This window comes from Lynx canadensis, chromosome E1 (assembly GCF_007474595.2).
Source record: "Lynx canadensis isolate LIC74 chromosome E1, mLynCan4.pri.v2, whole genome shotgun sequence".
NCBI lineage: Eukaryota > Metazoa > Chordata > Mammalia > Carnivora > Felidae > Lynx > Lynx canadensis.
Window position 1 is genome coordinate 16000112 of NC_044316.2, and position 20058 is coordinate 16020169.

The 20058-nt window shown below is 37.3% G+C and overlaps 1 protein-coding gene across 2 annotated transcripts in view; it reads right to left on the bottom strand.

Moving 5' to 3' along the window:
* Positions 1 to 3664: 3664 nt before the first annotated feature.
* The window catches only part of CPD (carboxypeptidase D), an 80155-nt gene continuing 63761 nt past the window's right edge, over positions 3665 to 20058 (bottom strand). The window contains exons 14-22 of one of the 2 annotated variants that reach the window (XR_003964823.1): positions 18446 to 18581; positions 16947 to 17078; positions 15100 to 15195; positions 14933 to 14997; positions 11171 to 11302; positions 10426 to 10611; positions 10030 to 10129; positions 5143 to 7787; positions 3665 to 3933 (exon numbers count right to left, since the gene is read on the bottom strand). Coding sequence is in view for 1 of the 2 variants with exons in the window: in XM_030296621.1 (XP_030152481.1) it covers positions 7561 to 7787; positions 10030 to 10129; positions 10426 to 10611; positions 11171 to 11302; positions 14933 to 14997; positions 15100 to 15195; positions 16947 to 17078; positions 18446 to 18581 (1074 nt within the window). In the remaining variant the exon portion in view is untranslated. Of the gene's footprint in view, positions 7788 to 10029; positions 10130 to 10425; positions 10612 to 11170; positions 11303 to 14932; positions 14998 to 15099; positions 15196 to 16946; positions 17079 to 18445; positions 18582 to 20058 lie in introns of both variants that reach the window. The other variant, XM_030296621.1, reaches the window with a different exon arrangement.

Genomic DNA, 20058 nt, shown 5'->3' on the forward strand with positions numbered 1-20058 from the left:
TCTCTATAGTTTGTACTCTGATCTACTTGGACATGTTTTTAGACCATTCAGACTGAAGGTGTACTTGGTCTTTCTGGCAGTAGTTTGAGACTAACATTAGGCCCTTCTTTTCTTTCTTGCTGTTCATCTCCATCTGCCCTCTCCACAAAGCCTTGCACAGGTGTGGTGTTGGGGCAGGCATATGGAAGTACGTGCCGAGATTTGATGATTTTTCTCATCTTATTCAGGTAGTTTGGCATTTCGAAATTCTCTGACTTCAGGTTGTGCTGAGAGTGTGGCTCTTGTGTAGGTTTCATTTTTCCTTCCTGTTTTTTGCATTACTTTGCAATGAAATATTGGAAGACAGGTAGCTTGGGCTTCACCAATGTCTTCAGCTACCTGGTCGTTCACCTTTATTCTTGAATGACTTGCTCAATATAGAATTCTATGTTGGAAGCTATTTAGTGTTTTACCCAGCACCTTCAAAGTATAATTTTACTGTACTCTGGTTTCCACTGTTGGGAGTGAGTCTCTAATATTTTAGTCTAACTGCTTATTTTTTGAAGTTAACTTTTCTCTCTGACCACTTCTCTTTGTCTTTGGTGCTTAGTGGCTTCACTGAGGTGCCTAGTTGTGGGTGCTTACCTTTTCTTGCTTAGATTGAGTGCCTTAAATCTACAGATGTCATTTATCAATTTTGGAAAATTCTGCATCATTGTACCAAAATAGTTTATGTTCTATTATTTCTCCCCTTTTCTTCTAGAACGCTGATGATCAAACATGTATTAGTCTTATGTTCAGTCCACACTTTGGCCCTGTCTTTCATATTTTCTACCTTTTTGTCTCTGTGCTGCATGAGACAGTTTCTATGGATCTATTTTCAAGTTCATTGCTTCTCTGTGTCCAATCTGCCATTATAACTGTGCATTTTAACTTCTGTACTTTTACTTCTGGAAGTTTTATTATTTTATAGTTTCCTGTTATAGTCTCAGGCTTATCTTTTATTCTTTGAAAATAGTAAGTATATTTGTTTTACAGTGTTTTCAGATGTCAGCATCTGAAACCAGCATAGAACTTTTTCTGCTTTCTTACTGGAGGTGTCTTATTTCCCTACGTGCTTGGTTATCTTTGCCTATGTTTGGTCATTGCCCTTGAAAAATCAAGAGGTCTCCTCCAAATCTAGGATGGAAATGCCTTCCTCTAGAGAAGAATTGAGTTTAACTCAGTTACCTAGAGGTAGTACCACATGGCGTGATGCCAGGACCACGCAGGCTGTGCCTGCCTGGCTAGATTCTAGACACCTTATTTGCTGTGATCAGTCCCTTTGTTCCATTCAAGTTTTGCTGAATACAAGACTATATATACAACCCTTCCCCTGTTGCCCTCTGGACATCCACATCTTCCAAGTAAAAACCCAGTAGTCAATTCTACATTATCTTTGCAACTCTTCTGTAAACCTAAAACTATTCTAAAATTATTTTCTAAAAAATCCACGACTTGTCCAATTCACCCATTACCATAATCAGCCCACTCTCCACCTATCCCATTCTCTATCTTTAGGATCAATTATTATGGGCACCTCACATCTTTCAAACTCTTGAAAAAAAAAGCCTGTTTGATCTTAAACAACCCTACTGGAATAATACCTAATAGACAATAATAATTATATACATTGGAATAACTTCAAAAACTCAAAAATAGTAGTGGTTCAGATCTAGCAATCTAGATCTTTCCCCATGACCCCTTTGCTTTTGGTCAATCTTGATGACAGTCACAGAATATAATCCATGTTATAACAATTTCTACTTAAGCTGCAATCTCTTTCTACATGTTCCATCTTAAATTTCTCCATCGGCTACTATTTTCCACCTACATTTTGATTGCAACACAACCTTTTCCTATTGCTTCTAACTGAATCCATAAATTGTCTTTGCTGACATGGAGGTAATCATCTCGATATACTCCCACTTCCAGTTACCACACTTTCAATCTTCTCACCCTTCTGTATTCAGTCTTGTCCAGCCTGGCCTCTAAACTTGAACAACTTTCTGCTCCTTGCTTGCCTTGTGTACATTTGTCTATGCAGTTAATAGGGAATAGGATTCCATCTGACTCCAGACAAAGTGCAAAAGAAATAACATGCTTGTTTTTAACATTCTACTGATGAATGTAGGTGGAAACTGTAATATTGAAGTTAAAATTGGGCTTTGTATGCTGATTTCATTGCTTTTAAGTGTGGGTAATAATTAATGATGCATGTATCTGAGGTTTGCAATAAACAGCGTACAATCAGTTGGTGTTCTAGCTGCAAGTGAGAATTAGAGGTGAAGGCCTAACACAATGGTATTTATTCATAACTGAGTGCTCATTTAGCACTGAGCATCATGCTTAATTGCTGAGGACAATTAGCTTCTAGAAACCTGAAAAATGAAACATCACTGATAGATTACCATTTATGGTAGAAACCAAAAGGTTCTTGATCAGTTATGAGAAAACTCCTGACAAAAATTCAGGAAAACATTTCAAACACTGAGGGGAAAAGAACCATTATCACTATTCAGATTTCCTGTAGCAGGTTAAGTAAGGCTCTTTTCACTGAATAGGCATAAATACAATCTAATTTCATTTAAAAACAAATCTGAAGCATTTGGCATAATTTTTAAAACTTTACTGCCATGCTATAGACAATCTATGGAACTACATAATGGAAAATTTCATAGCTCTTTTTTTTGTTTTGTTTTTTAGTATTCATGTGTAGGGAATTCTTCTAAGTTAAAATGACCACCTGTAAACAGATCTCTGTTCATATATTTGATAAAACACCTTTCTTTCAAAAGATCAGACAAATGAAGAAAAATGATGCTGGTTACCATGGGCATTCAATTCTGAGTTAAATATTACGTCAATACAATCCTATCAGGTATTACTCCTTAACAGGCAGAGATATTAAGACTTAGAGAATGTGGAGAAACTTGTACAATGCAAGGTCACGTAGGGAGCAAGTGGTAGAGCAAAGAATCAATCACAGATCGGTCCAGCTCCAAAGTCCACGTTCGAATCTCCATGTTATACTTCCCCTGCCACAGAGATTTTCTTTTTTAGAGGAACCAATCACTGTGGAAGTAAAGCATATTTTCATTTCTATTTCTCTGGTCTGGGCTAGGAGTTCCTTGTCAGTAGAGCCCATATTTTTATACAACTTTGCTTTCCCTATTCCTATTAGACCAGCAGTATCAACAAATCATTGCTAAATTTAAAGGGGACAGTGAATTCATCACCACTGTGCCTAAGGTGGCAGGACACATTATAGAATGTGGCTTATTTGGAAAAAGGATAAAATTTTTAACAAACAAGTTTGAAATGCATACATAAACTTTTCAGTGGCCAGCTTTGTGGTGTTTGTTGTGAAATGATTGGACATATAGCAATCTAGCTGAGCCACAAACAGAAAGGAGAACTGTGGCTGCTATAAGATGGGATTATTTCGGAAACAGCTTTCTTTCAAGTCAATTTGTGAAGACAAAAACATTCTACAGGTAACACTCTGTATTCCTAGCCTGGTACTATTTTTTCCCCTTAGCACAGGTAGAAAAACTAAATACATAGCTTTCAAATTGGGACAATCATTTTTTTTTGGTCTGTTGCCTTTGAAAAAAGATTATGAGACAAAACACAAAGAAAGACAAACATCATAAAATAACCTTTATACAGGATTAGTAGATCTGTTTACATATAAAAAACAGAAAGGACCTCATTACAATTAGATTTCACATAAATTACACAGATTGACTTTTTTAAAACTACTATTCAACTTCATTTAAAGTCCCTTTTAAAAATTTCATTTTGAAGGCACAGTGCATGAGATAAACCAAGACTGAAGCACTTGAGATGAATGAGTGTTGGGCACCTCATATGAATAGCTATAGAATTGTTCTGGAGCCTGGGAATGTCACTCTGGAAAAACAAAGAGGCAAAAAGTTGATTTTTACTCTGAGCATAAAAAAAATACCATTATGTCATACCTCCAGAAAATCTGCAGCATGGCCAGCATAGAGTGTAGCTAGTGCACTCATGTTACACCATTTATAAAAGTCATAATCATACATATTTGCATAATTTATATCCAATTGCCTTAAGATGGTAGCCTATTTTCAATTTCATAATATGTTCTGTCTAATCAAAATCAACTAGGACAATATTCTGAAAATCAAATGGAATATTAATTAATCAATGCTAAAAATTGGATAAATGGGTGTTGGGAGATATTTCTTCATGAACTGTAAATCCAAGTTTAGTTGACATTAATCAAGGGCCCTAACCACCCCCAAAGAATCTGCTTTAGTTAAAACAAATCAGAAACTCAAAGAGCTAGCAAAAAGTTTCTAGATAGAAAATCACTGAACATCAACCACGGTCAAATTTTTTGTAGTAACAATAAAGTTGCTATTGTTAAAAACAATTCTATCAGAGAACCATAAGGCAGGGCACCATTACAGCATTCATAGCCAAGAAGCTTTTAATACAGCAGGGACAAAACCTAGCACAAGTGCATTTCTGGCAACAAGACGAGAAAACTATTTACTATTGAGAATAATGGATATAGGGGAGCAAGTCATGGTTACTGAGTAACCTGGTATTAGCTCAGAAACACAATAAGCTGAGGCATACGACTACCTTTTATTTATTTGTCAACTCATAATTAGTTTTAAGTTCAATATTCATTAATTCAGCAAATGCCGTCCAGGTGAAAGTTACCAAAGATTAACCAATCAATCATACTGGGCCGAATATACATTATGTTTCCTTTCTGGAGGATGACAAAGTCCCAAAGCAAATTCCCTCCAATGAAAATTGCAAGCATTCCTCAACTGGATGGAATCCCAAACACTATGCAAGTGTTCAGTGAAATACAGCAAAACCAAAAGGTCTCTCCTTCTGAAATTAACTTGAGTTCATCTTATGGAACTGCATTAACCGTACATTAACAAGTACATTTACACAGGCAGACACTTTGAACATTACCTACTCAATTACTTTGCCTTTATTAAGGAGCTGGGAGGGAAGAAGGCTTACAAACTGATCACCAGGACAAAAAACATGCCTTGTGAGGAAAGAAAGGCACAACTCAGATTTGGGCAAATTCCTTAATACTGCGATACTTACTTGCCTCCATGACTCCAGGGAAATGGAAAGTCTCTAGGAGAAACACTGAAGAAATGCATTCCCTATCCCCTATGGCTTCAATGCCTTAAGCAGTTAACGTGGTCTAAGATTAGATCCACAAATAAAAAACAAAGCAGGGCTGAGAACACAATCTTAGTAGTCATGATCCTATACATTCATGTTCATAGGTAACACAGGCTGAGAAGGTCTTATTTTCCAGAGCAATGCATTATTTAGAAATTCATTAAAGATTCAAGATTTATAGCAGAATTTGGTTTTACTTTCAGGAAAAATTACTAAAAGAACTATTTGTATGTTCATTTCTAAAAAATTTTTATACATGCTTAAAAGGCATGGACTCCAGCCACTGTGATGTACAGTTAAAGATATGTTTAACTCAACAGAGAAATGAATTTAAAAGGCACCCTCTACTGAAGACCAATGCTAAAAAAGTAAAGGCTGTCATATCAACTTCGTTTCATTTCCACCTGCAATGTCCCAACCAGGGCCAGCCACTCATAGGCCCTTGTTGGTTTTCTGACTTTGCGCTCTTAAAAGTAAAGCTCAAAAGAGCAATGCCACCACATCATCCCCTTAAAGAAAATGTAAAGTATTATTAGAAGAAGTTAAATCACATATATTTCATGAAGCATTAGCTGTTCTGTGTATGCGGTCAGGTGAGAATGGGGTGGCAAGGGCTCAAAATTTAGAGTTGTTAATGATAGGATTAATACCAGAATGGCTTAACCTTGAACCACCCAAATTTATTGCAGATACTAACAAATATCATGACCTCATTATTCCTGCTTAGCCAAATCTCTTTTTATAAAGCCACTTCGGGTGCATTCCTCACAAAACGTGGAATGACCTACATGGGTGGTAAACCAGTCCAGAGGAAGGCTTTGGGATGACTGATACATTAATGGATATAGAATACAATTTGAAAAGATGAGAGCAAGTTTTTTGATCCCCTGATTTAGTACAAACTCAGCAGCAAGTTGGCCACTAAAAACATTCAAAGGTATTAAACCATTAGATCATTGGTAAGACTCATACTTAAAAAAAGCATCAATTCCATTGAATAGCATGATATGACAGACACAATATAATGCAGATCTTTCAGGTCTTTGCAATAACCTGAGTGGCAGTGAAGATGATACTTTCTCACCACAGTGTTATAGCACACGGCAATACACAGTTTACATTTTCTTTTAATGGAGGGAGCCATATTTAAATGCTTTCAATTGAACTTTTAACAAAATTGGTTGATCAAAAAGAGACTGCCAAATGAAACATTAGGACAAAGAACCCAATCACTTGCAGAGACCTATATGAATAAGACTGGGCAAGCTATTTCAGTAACAGTAGGATATCCGTAGGCTTGAACTGGAGCATGAACTGTAGTTATTTTGTGTTCAAATGTAGGTTAAGGACGTGCAAGTAGGTCTCTTCCACACTTCCAGATATTTTCAGTAGAATTCAGATCTTGTACATAATTCGGGTCATCTGAAAGCCATAAGTGTACAACACAGAAAAGGTTTCAAATTTAGGAAATATTAAAGAATTAGGCATTCCTAGAATAATCTAGTGCTTCACAGATAAAAAGCAGCAGCACCTGTGGGATTTTACCAAGTTAAAAGATATGCCGCACGAGTTTTAGCTTTTGGTAGATCTCCCTCTCAGTTCTATTCAAATGGACATTTAGATCTTTTACAACAAAGTCAACAAGTTCTCCCGTAAAATGGGGGTATTAGAACTTTGCCAAACCTTATAAGAGAGGTAGTGAAATCCTGCTTAGAGCACTGCCCACCAGTTCTGATCTAACCTTGGAACAAGTAGAAAGCCAAATGCGGAAGCCCATGTATTCATTTCCTAATGTTATATATTTAAAAATCAATTCAGCCTCCATTAAACCTGAATAATAAGAGAAACTCCAGCTGCTTAATAACTAGAGAAAAGTACTTCTCAGTAGGTTGAGAAACCTTGAGTTTTTAAAGCTTTATGTCAGATTCTGACTGCTGTCCCTGCCTAAATGTTTCTGGATTCTTTTGGCCATTTAAAATAAAAAAGCTAAAGCCACTAGTAAACACCTGATGTGCAAAATATAAGATCCAAGTGGCTTTATGCAGTTATAACGTAAGCTCCAAACAGCTCATCTTAAATTAAAAAGAAAAACAAAGTGGCTGTCCCATCTCTGCTGCATAAATAGAAAGCAGATTTTTTTTTTTTAAGGTAACAGTACTTAAAGGAGGGGAAGTTCAAAACCGCCAGCCAAATTCACAGAGAATACAAATTTAGCAAGTTAACTTCCCAAAGCTCTTTGAAGAAGCAAGAGAGTCTCTCTTCTGAATGCAGTGTCTCCCAAAAGGAACTGTAACTTTGCTGGGTACTTATGCTGGGAGATGTGCGAGGTCTGTTTCAATGTTTGCTAGAATATAAGGTTTCCTCTTCAGTGTCTGTTTCATCCTGGAACTCGTGGCTTAAGAGGGACTTCTTGGAGCCTGTTGACATCATGCGAATTTCATCTTCATACTCATCATGATGCTGCCTGAGCCGATGAAAGCCATCCTTATGTCTGTTAGACTTGATTGAGCAGATGCACCAAATAATGCAAGCTGTTAGGATCAACGCTGACATGGTGGCACCTATCAAACAAAATTGCCACTTGAGTGGTGTTCCACTTTAAGGATATGAATAAGCTGCTTACAGTGATGCTTTTCATAATATGCCCTTTACTTCCTTTATTTTTATTTCATGCACTCAAAAACAACCGTTTATTATTACACAGGCAGTACGTGTAGAAAAATACAGATAAACGGGGCGCCTGGGTGGCTCAGTCAGTTAAGCGTCCGACTTCGGCTCAGGTCATGATCTCACAGTTTGTGGGTTTGAGCCCTGCATTGGGCTCTGAGCTGTCAGCACAGACCCCGGAGTCTCCTTTGGATTCTGTGACTCCCTCTCTCTCTCTGCCCCTCCCCCACTCACGCTCTGTCTCTCTCTGTCTCTCAAAAAGCAAAAACATTACAAAAATTTTTAAAAAAAGAAAAAAGAGAAAAAATACAGGTAAGTATAAGTGCCAAAACCCCAAGCCAAAACTCCACATCACGTCTCCATTAACCAGAGATGATATTTAATATCGCTCAGGAATATTTTTCCACATCTTTCCATGTGCATGTGTGTGTAGGTATGTGTGTGTGTGTGTGTGTGTGTGTGTGTATACATATATATATACGTGTATATATATACATATATATGTATATATATATATGTATATATATATGTGTGTGTGTGTGTGTGTGTATATATATATATATATATATATATATATATATTAACCACAATGAAGCCAAACTATTGCTCTACAACTGGCTCTATATCAATCAGTGACTTCTGCTCCTTTCCAACAAATTTTATCTCATCCCAAACCCCCATTTATTTAAAATATTTGTACATAAGTTATCAAAATAAGAGTCTTAGTAACAAATAATAACAAAATCATAAAAAAAATTAAGTTCATGACAGTAAATGGGTGGCAAAGCCAGATTTAAACCATTGCTGACTCAGAGCTCCCATGTCTGTCTAACCACTAAGTTATTCACACTTTATCTGGTTCAAGCTAATAACTGTTTACTTTAAATATTCCACACTAGTATCTATGATTTGACCATATTTCTAATATACCATTCTCTATTAACTAAGACTCTCTCTGCCACACACCCTGTAATAAAACTTGGTTATTTTGTGTCAAGTCCAAATTGCACTTAGAAATGAGCCAAGGTTGGGGCGCCTGGGTGGCGCAGTCGGTTAAGCGTCCGACTTCAGCCAGGTCACAATCTCGCGGTCCGGGAGTTCGAGCCCCGCGTCAGGCTCTGGGCTGATGGCTCAGAGCCTGGAGCCTGTTTCCGATTCTGTGTCTCCCTCTCTCTCTGCCCCTCCCCTGTTCATGCTCTGTCTCTCTCTGTCCCAAAAATAAATAAACGTTGAAAAAAAAATTTTAAAAAAAGAAATGAGCCAAGGTTTTCTGTATCAAAAGGATACAATACAGAGTATTTATTATTGTACTATACTTTTTTTTTTTTTAACTTTTTAACCTTTCAGTAATTCAAGCTATGGCACATATTAATCCTGGAGAAAACAGGATCCACGATGTACTGTATTGTATTTTAGAGAGAGAGCACGAGTTGGGGAGAGGGGCAAAGTGAGAGACGGAGAAAATTTTAAGCAGGCTCCATACTCAGCACAGACCCTGATGCAGGGCTCGATCCCATGACCCCGGGATCATGATCTGAGCTGAAATCAAGAGTCGGATGCTCAACCAACTGAGCCACTCAGGTGCTCCTCTTCCTTCTATGATCTTGAAAAAGTAGAATACAAGTCAACGTCCAAGGGACTTATGATCTTAATATAAAGCAAATCATTCATTCAGTCAATAACTCTTCATTAAGACCCACTATGTGCCAGCCATGGTTCTAGGTGCAGGAGATGTAGATAAACTCCCTGTTCTCTCTGAGGCTTTTATGTTTTAGTGGGAAAGATCGAATATAGACAAGTAAATGACTAAATATATAATATAATGTCAAATGGTGATAAGTCCTATAATAAAAAAAAGTGGGGTAGAGAGAGTGACAGGGGTGCTGTCTTAGCTAGGGTGATCAGGGAAGGTGTCTCTCTGGAGGTGACATTTGCGTATAGACCTGAACACATGAAAGAGCAAGCCATGAGAACATATGGGAGAACAGTGTTCCAGAAAAATCCAAAAAAATGTTTAGATAAGGAGGTATTAGAAGAAAAGTGATTAGCTTCAGGTGATTGGGAGGCAATCCACTCTCAAGTTGAAATGTCAGAACCGGTTTTAACTTCAACTACTAAAAATTTAAATTTCTTTACCTGATACAGTTACCACAAGCTCCCTTGGCAAACCAAATATCCGGTTATCTGTGTCAAAGACTATTACCACAGAACTAGCTGCATCATGATGCACAAAGACCTAGAGGGATAAAGTGCAAGAATTACAAAAAAAGTTCCCTTAAGGTATATTGTATCCTTGGAATATTCCTAAGGCCTTTATACCAAACCAAGGAGATGAGTCATTGTCATCACAAGTATACAAAATGCTATAAAAATTTCCCTTGTGTTGCCAAAGCCTAGAAAGATAACAAGATATCATAAGCAAGCGTTGGTTATACGTTGTGTTTCTTTATTCCTCACAAGAGTTGCAAAGAAAAATAGAAGTACTATTAAGAATAAGAATTTACATGATACTACTTAGTTTGAGTTTCTCACCTGTGAATGTTGTTGCTGATACCCATCAGCGATGGCGTTGATATTATGGACGCCTGGGGCTAACAGTACATGGAAATAGCCCCCTTCTTTTGTGTGTACCTTTATTCCTTCATTGAGTACAATGACTGCTTTAGAAATTGGTTTTCCAGTCTTATCTTTAACAAAACCATGAACTCCCTTGTGGACCTGAAAAAATACTCAACATATAAATTTGTGTTTCCAGATATTTCCAGAGGCAACAGTCTGAGGCATGATAAAAAAACAATAAACAAATGAATAAAGCAACAGCAAAAAAACCCCATAAACCTGGCTTGTTGGTCCTTCCCCAACTGCTTCCGACCTCATTTGCTACTCATAAACTGCTTCAGAGCATAAAGATGAAATATGTGAAAAAAGAACTTTGATAACAGTCAAAGCCTAAAGTGTCGGAACACAAATCTTCTGATATCTTGAATGATTTACTTTCCAGCACAGTATACTCGCTCACAGTAACTAATGCATGAGATTCAAATGAAAAAAATGTGCAACATCACACAGGGTTAAATTATCTAAATTACAGCAGATTCCAGATATGTGAAGTCACGGCACTGACCTAGGTGATATAAATTCAACAAAACTCTTTCCATACATATTTTTAAAATAAATAATAAAACTTTTAGTAAAAAATTAAGAACATGTTTTGATGAAGATTTTCATTGAACATATTCCTGGGAGCTTGCTTCTAGTTAAAAAGGGAAAGGCTCACCTCCACCAACATGCTAAGAAGAGATTTTTTATTTTCTGCCCACAAGGAAGGGAGTTGTGCTGCACTGGGAAAGTAGCAGCAGCTCGTGTACACTGTGATTTCCGGACAGTGGCCATAGGTGACACTATAATCCTGGAATATAAAATTCAAAAACGAATGTAGAAAAATTAACACATAAAAGTAGGAGTGAGGCTTTGTAATGCAACAAATGAATAGAAAGAAAACCTGGGTGATGTAAGCAAAGAATCTGTAAAGCATTTTCTAGCAAATAAACTGCTCATCATTATAATCAGTCACAAACATGGCTGTTGCTAAGAGAGTCCTTGAGACTAGGGACTAGGTCTAATTCACTTTTGTATCTCCAGTGCTTGCCATGGTGCCTGGCAGGTAGAGGAGGTTGACTAGGGTTTGCTGAATACAACCCTATAAATAAGTGCATGCAGACAGCCAGCTTCCTTCTCAACTCTGGAACGTCAGCCGTTCTCAGAGCTCTGGAGGTAGAAGCACAAGCACTCACCCTCTGGTACCTCCCACTGCTGGTGACGGCAGCCACTGTTTACAGAATAGCAATTATCCAGCACAGGAACTGCTGGTGTGGACAGGCTCCCAAACCTAACTTACCACCTTTCCCCCCAAACCTGTTTTTTTTCCTTATTCAGTTAATGGTATGAACTCATGTCCTCACGCAGACATGAAATCTCTTGTCTTTGACTTCGGTTTCTTGCCATCATCCATAATTTGCCAAATCCTGTCAATTCCACCTCTGCAATATCTCTGAGACTTCATCCTGTGGCTCCATTCCCATCGTCACCACCCTAACCCAGACCCTCATTTTTGTTTGTCTAGGAAATTCTACACTAGTCTCCCCACGCCACTCTCTCCTTCCTCCAAACTATCTCAACCCACTACAGAGAGATTAATTGTTCCATAGCACAGTTCCAATCATGTTACTATATACCTGCTCAAAACCTTCAGTGGCTTCCCATTCCTTACTAAAACAAAGTGTTCAAAGCCCCAAACTCTCTTTCCATTCTTGTCTTCTGCTGCTCTCTGTTACAGCTCTTGTTCTAACTAAACTAGACTGCTTATTGACCTCTGCCCATATTGCTTTCTCTTTCTAGAATGTTCTGCTGCACCATCTCTGCATCCCAAATGCCATTTTCTCTAAGAGAAGACTACATCTCTGATTAGGTGTAATCTTTTCTGTCTTTAATTTCTTATGGCACATTGAGAGTTGCTCTCTTCTAGATCAAATCAATTAATTATGTAAAATAGTTATCTGTACAATGGGACAGGAAATACATTTCATTTATCACTAGTATAGCAAAGTACCTCATACATAGTAAGTTCTTAGTAAATAAAGGAGGGAAGGCAGGCAGATGAGAATGAAGTCAAATTTCTAGTTGACATGTTAATGAAATGATGAACTAATCACCCATCTAACAACTCCTTACTAATCTGAAGTGGATGGACAACCAATTAAAATGCTATCAAAAAGAAATTAAAGAAGACCTAAGTAAATGGAAAGACATAACTGCATTCATGAATAGAAAGTCAATACTATTGAGATGTTAATATAACCCAAAGTGATATACAGATTCAACACAACCCTTAACAAAATTCCAACAGCATTTTTTGATAAGAAAGAAGGAAGGAAGGAAGGAAGGAAGGAAGGAAGGAAGGAAGGAAAGAAAGAGCAAAGCCAATCTTCAATTCAATTCAAATGTAATTGCAAGGCACCTTGAATAGCCAAAAACAATCTTGAAAAAGGAAAAAGTTGGAGTACTCACACTTCTTAATTTCAAAACTTACTACAAAGCTACAGTGCTCAAAACAGTGATACTGGGGGAATAGACATAAAGACCAGTGAAACAGAATTCAGAGTCCAGAAATAAACACATACACCTATGGTCAACTGATTTTTGACAAGGGTGCCAAGACCATTCAAAGGGAAAGAACAATCTTTAAAACAAATGGTGCTTGGACAATTAGATTTCCACATGCAAAAAAATGAAGTTGAAATCCTACTTCCTATCATATACAAAAATCAACTTAAGATGTATCAATGACCTGGGGCACCTGGGGGGCTCAGTCAGTTAAGTTGGAGCCTGCTTTGGATTCTGTGTTTCCCTCTCTCTCTGCCCCTCCCCAACTCACGCTCTGTTCTCTCTCTCTCTGAAAAATAAACATTAAAAAATGTAAAAAAAAAAAAAAATATATATATATATATATCTATATATAGATATATATATATATATCAATGACCTAAATACAAGAGCTAAATCCATAAAATTCATAGAAGAAAACATGGAGGTAAATCATGACCTTGGATTTGGCTATGAATTCTTAGATATGACGAGCATGAACAACAAAAAGACAGATAAGTTTGACTTCATCAAAATTAAAAAATTTTGTGCATCAAAAGGCATTATCAAGAAAATGAAATGACAACCAACATAATAGAAGAAACTACTTAAAATCAAACATATGATAAGGGTTTAGCATCCAAAATATATAAAGAATTCTTATAACCTAACAACAAAAAGACAACCTAATTTTAAAATAGGCAATGGAATTTTAAAAATAACAAAATAAGGGGTGCCTGGGTGGCTCAGTTGGTTAAGCATTCGACTTTGGCTCTGGTCATGATCTTGCAGTTTGTGGGTTCGAGCCCCAACGTGGGCTCTGTGCAGACAGCTCAGAGCCTAGAGCCTGCTTTGGAGCCTCTCTCTCTGCCCCTCCCCCACTCATGCTCTGTCTCTGTCTCTCAAAGGTAAATAGATGTTAAAAAATTTTAAATAATAAATAAAAACAAAACAAAATAAAATAGGCAATAGAGAAACAGACATTTCTCCAAAGAAGATGTATAAATGGTCAATAAGCACATGAAAAGATGCTCAACATCATTAGTGTTTGAGGAAATGCAAATCAAAACTACAATGAAGTTCCACTTCATACCTGCTAGGATGGCTATAATTAAAAAAAAAAAAAAAAGAAAAATAATAAGTTTTGACAAGAATGTAGAGAAATTGGAACTCCTATACATTGTTGGTGGGAATGTACCAAATAGTTCAGTCGTCCCTTAAAAAGTTAAACATAGAATTAGAACATGGGTAGCAATTCCACATCTAGATATATACCCCAAAGAATTGAAAATGAGGGCTCAAACTTACAGTTGTATGCTGTACAACTTGTTCATTATTCTATAGCCAAAAGGTAGAAACAACTCAAGTGTTAAACTGATAAACTGATAAACAAAATGTGGTATGTACACACAATAGAACATTATTCAGCCATAAAAAGCAATAGAGGACTGATACAGGCTAAGAAAATGGTTGAACCCTGAAACCATTACGCTAAGTGAAAGAAGACAGGCACAAAGGACAAATATTGTATGATTGCACTTACAAGAAATATCTAGAATAGGCAAAAACATAGAGACAGAAAGTAGAGAGGCTACCAGGAGTTGGGGGGTTACCAGCGGAATCAGGAGTTATTGCTTAGCAGATGCAGAGTTTCTTTCTGGGGTGATAAAAAAGCTTTGGAAATAGATGGTTTAGAATGGTTATTAGTTTAATTATATTAAATGTAATTAATGTCACTGAACTGTACAATTAAAAATGTACAGAGGTTGAGGGCTGTCTTATCAAGAAAGCCATGAAGCAGCTGCCATTCACTTTGCTTATATCAGAAAAGTCACCTATTCTGTCACTCAATGGCCAACAATTATACGCTACTTTCACTGTATTCTATAGAGCATACCTTCATGCTGCCCAGGTGACTGTGCCATTCTGCTCCACGCATTACGCCTCCTGGGATATTCTCATCTACAAAAGCATTGAGAGACAGAGGCTCAACAAGACCTTAAGGTAAGACACCCTCGGTCCCTGAAAGCACCAACAAGAACAAAGGGTATGGAAAATACTTACCTGATTTATTTGGGCAACTGGGCTGACCCATGTGCATGGATGGATGATTATTTGCATAAAGAGATGCCAAATGCTTCAGAGTCTCTTTGTTTTCCACTATAAAAAGAAAAATTCAGAAGTTGGAGAAATCCAAAAAATCTTACTCCAAGTTCAACTTCATGGATATAAAAGTCATCTTTCTCTCCTTCTAGTTAATCTTAAACCCCACTGAAGTGCATTGAGGAATTATTATAATTAATCACATAATTCTGTTGAGCCCAGGACAATCAGACTAAGATGATACACATCTTCCTTGTATTAGAAGGTACTAATGGTTAGTTTACACAACAGGACACCACACTAAAATACAAACTTGCTTGGTATGTTTTCTTACATTTAGGGCAATGAAGGCCTAATAACAATATTCCTTATAGGCTGCATTTAAACAACACAAACTATCTCCATATACGATGGCCCCAGAGAGATTCAAGAAGCAATTGTTAAGCTCATCTAAGTGCAACCAAGTCACGGGGTGCCTGCATGGCTCAGTAGGTTAAGCATCTGACTTCAGCTCAGGTCATGATCTCACGGTTTGTAAGTTTGAGCCCCGTGTCAGGTTCTGTGCTGACAGCTCAGAGCCTGGAGCCTGCTTTGGATTCTGTCTCTGTCTCTGTCTCTCTCTCTGCCCCTCCCCCACCCACGCTCTGTCTCTCTCTCAAGAATAAATAAACATTAAAAAAAAAATTTTTGTTTTAAATGCAAGCAAGTCAGTCAAGGTTTAAAGCAGGGAAGGGCGATTCTGTATTGCTAATTTTTATTAATTTGTTTTATTTTTTATTTTTTTAGATTTACATCCAAATTAGTTAGCATATAGTGCAACAATGATTTCAGGAGTAGATTCCTTAGTGCCCCTTACCCATTTAGCCCATCCCCCCTCCCATACTCCCTCCAGTAACCCTCTGTTTGTTCTCCACGTTTATGAGTCTCTTATGCTTTGTCCCCCTCCCCATTTTTATATTATTTTTGTTTCCCTTCCCTTATGTTCATCTGTTTTGTCTCTTAAAGTCCTCATATGAGTGAAGTCATATGATTTTTGTCTTTCTCTGACTAATTTCACTTAGCATAATACCCTCCAGTTCCATCCACATAGTTGCAAATGGTAAGATTTCATTCTTTTTGATTGCCGAGTAATACTCCATTGTATGTATGTATGTATGTATGTATGTGTATATATATACATATATATATATATATATGTATATATATACACACCACATCTTCTTTATCCATTCATCCATCAATGGACATTTGGGCTCTTTCCATACTTTGGCTATTGTTGATAGTGCTGCTATAAACATGGGGGTGCACGTGTCCCTTCGAAACAGCACACCTATATCCCGTGGATAAATGCCTACTAGTGCAATTGCTGGGTCATAGGGTAGTTCTATTTTTATTTTTTTGAGGAACCTCCATACTGTTTTCCAGAGTGGCTGCACCAGCTTGCATTCCCATGTATTGCTAATATTTGCTTAAACACAGTATGAGTTGAGGCAGGCATTGTGTTTTATTCACTTTTGTATTCCCAATGTCCATAGACATAATAATTATTCAATAAATGTTTGTGAACTAGATTGAACAAATGTGACAAGATGGCTGCACTGGATAAAGCTGGCCCATCATTAGATCTGACCTCTCTCCTCCAAGTAACTGAGCTGTTGATACAAGCACAATCTTCCCAAGTTGGTTGTTGCTCATGGAGTGTGCTCAAATGCTCACAATTTTTAAAAAAAATTTAGAAGGAACATTACCTAATTGGAATTTCCTATCTAAGCTTAGAAAATATATACATAAATTGATATTCTACGTACCTGTTTGTACTGGTTTGTCATACGGGTATGTGACCAGCACTGAACCACCATCTAATGCAACAGAAAGACTGAAGTCCTGTTTTTGAATCAAATTTTCAATGATTGCTTTAGTCTCAGGCTGGGAGGCATTATCTAAAAAAAATGCAAAAGTCAAATATGAAGTACCATTTCAAAATTTTAGTATGAATAGCTAAGAAAATATTCTCTAATAAGCACAATCAGAGGCTAACTTTAGAAATCTGTATATAAACACTGTATGACTCAATATTATCTCAATAGTGTGAAAGATATACTCTAGAAGGTAGATTACTTTGAGTTTTATATAATTCAGGATAGTGTGTAAAGGTTAATGACTCTAAGCAAGCTTAAGAAAATTCTTACTGGAAACAAAAAGGGATGAACATATCCTCTATTTTTTTAAATTTTATTTATTTATTTTTGAGAGAGAGAGAGAGAGAGAGAGAGAGAGAGATGCAGAGAGAGGGGGGAGAGAGAATTCCAAGCAGGCTTTGCACTATCAGTGTGGAGCCTGACATGGGGCTTGATCTCACAAACTGTGAGATCATGAACTGAGCTGAGATCAAGAACCAACTAAACCACCCAGGCACCCCGAATGTGTCCTCTTAAAAAAAAATAATATTGAGGGGCTCCTGGGTGGCTCAGTTGGTTAAGCATCTGACTCTTGATCTCGGCTCAGGTCATGATCTCATAGTTCATGAATTCGAGCCCCACATGGGGCTCTGCGCTGATGGTACGGAGCCTACTTGGGATTCTGTCTCTCCTTCTCTCTGTCCTTCACTGATTGTGCTCTCTCTCTCTCTCAAAATAAATAACTTAAACTTAAAAAAAATAATTTTGAGAACATATAACCTATCTTTGAAAGAAAATAAGATTTTCAGAAATCAGGATGTTTTCTGTAGCACTGTTTGCAAGAGCAAAAAATTAGAAAGAAAGCAAATGTCCATTAGTAAGAAAATTGTTCATCAAACTAGAGTATTGGCATACAGTAACAGTGTACTAAGATGTCATTAATAAGAATGTTAGAGATCTGTAAGTACTGAAGTGGAAAGATACCAGTGATATACTCAATGAAAAAAGTTGAAGAACATAAGTATAGTTATGATTCTGTTTAAGTAAATAAGAAAGAGGCTCCTTTACATCAACATACACATTAATTGTGTGTACATGTGCACACACACGCATGTGTGTATGTGTGTACGCACATACATGGGGGGATAGAGAGAGAAAAAATATATATCTGTATGACTAGTAATGGAACCCTTCCAATATTATTGATTGAATTTATAAGAAAACGCTTGAGTTAATTTGCAAATAATAAAGGAGAAAAATTTGACAAGTTTCTAGTTTGTCATTTATACCTTACCTGTACAACCTGGAAGGAAGTTCCCCATTATTCATCTACACAATCTACCAGTTTCCTGGCTAAGAGAAATCAAACTATGTGCAAAGCAGTTTAATGGCTCCCAAATTAGTCTTACTTGTGAAGTCTGTATCCAAGTCTTTGCCATGAGCATTTGTCTGTCCTCTTTTTGAAGTACAGTCTTTCTCTTGTGCCCTCTCTCGCCCATCTGGATTTAGAGATGGGACAATCACAATTCTAGTCCTGTCAACCAGCTAAAAGAGAAACAGAAACCAGTGAAGTTTATTTGCAATATGTGGAATCATAACTTCCCATGCCTCAGAGTCTTTATTGTTTTATTTTATTTTTTATTATTATTATTTTTATTTTAGAGAGAGAGTGCAAGCAGGGGAAAGGGGCAGACAGAGAGAGAGGCAGCAGAGAGAGAGAGAGAGAGAGAGAGAGAATCTCAAGAAGGCTCCAGGCTCAGTGCAGAGCCCAACGTGGGGCTCGATCCCAAGATCCTGGGATCATGACTTGAGCTGAAATCAAGAGTCAGATACTCAACCGACTGAACCACCGAGGTGCCCCAAGTCTTTACTGTTTTACATAGACTTAAAAGGCAGGACTAGTATAAATAAAAATAAAATTCTCTCTTGCTTCAAATAAATTTAAAAAGAAATGAAAAACTACCTGCACAACTATTTTCAGATTTCCTAATGACTTACAAAGGGGTCAGAAACCACTACCTGCAGGCTAAATCCAGCCCGCTGCTTGCTATTGTAAATAAAGTTTTATTGGCACACAGCCATGCCCATTCATATGACTGTTTTTGTGCTGTAATTCAGAGTTGAATAGTTGCAACACAGAACAGCTGTCTCACCAAGCCTGAAATACATACTACATGTCCCTTTATAGAAAATGTTTGCCAAACACTGGCTAAAACCAATAATAATGCTTAAGACTGTATTTTCCAGGTTAAAAACTGGAATGCATATTGTAACAAATATCAATGTATGTCTGGAAACAAAGAGACAGAAGAGTTGAAATCAGCATGACAAAAAAAATGAAGTAAAATATTCGCCTTACCCATAATAATTTCTCCTCCAAATGATCCATATGCATCAATACCTACATATGTGGCATGAACTAATTTCTGATATACTTCATCTTATCTTATATATTTCTGATAGTAATTCAGAATAAATAATCCCTGGTTTATTCTGCTAAAACAGTCTAAAGATTGAAAATATTGGAGACCCTAAATTCATTAGTTCTTAACTTTCTCCACTGGGAGAGAGTTTTTTCTAAAGTGTACATGCTTGAGCTTTGCTACAGGTCTCAGGGTATGTGTATATTTTCTTGAACTTGCCAGATAATTCTGGCCCTTATCTCAAAACAAATGGCAATCTAAAGTAACATTACGAGGGGCACCTGGGTGGCTCAGTTGGTTAAGTATCTGACTCTTGATTTCAGATCAGATCATGATCTTGAGGTTCATGAGATCAAGTCCTGCATTGGGCTCCGGGTTGGCAGCGTGGAGCCTGCTTGGGATTCCCTCTTCCCCTCTCTCTCTCTCTCAGCTGCTCCCCTGCTGGCACGCTCTCTCTCAAAATAAATTTAAAAAAATATTTAAAGTACAATTATTGGGGTGCCTGGGTGGCTCAGTCGGTTAAGCATCATGATCAGGTCATGATCTTGTGGTTCACAAGTCCGAGCCCCACGTGGGGCTCTGTGCTGATAGCTCAGAAC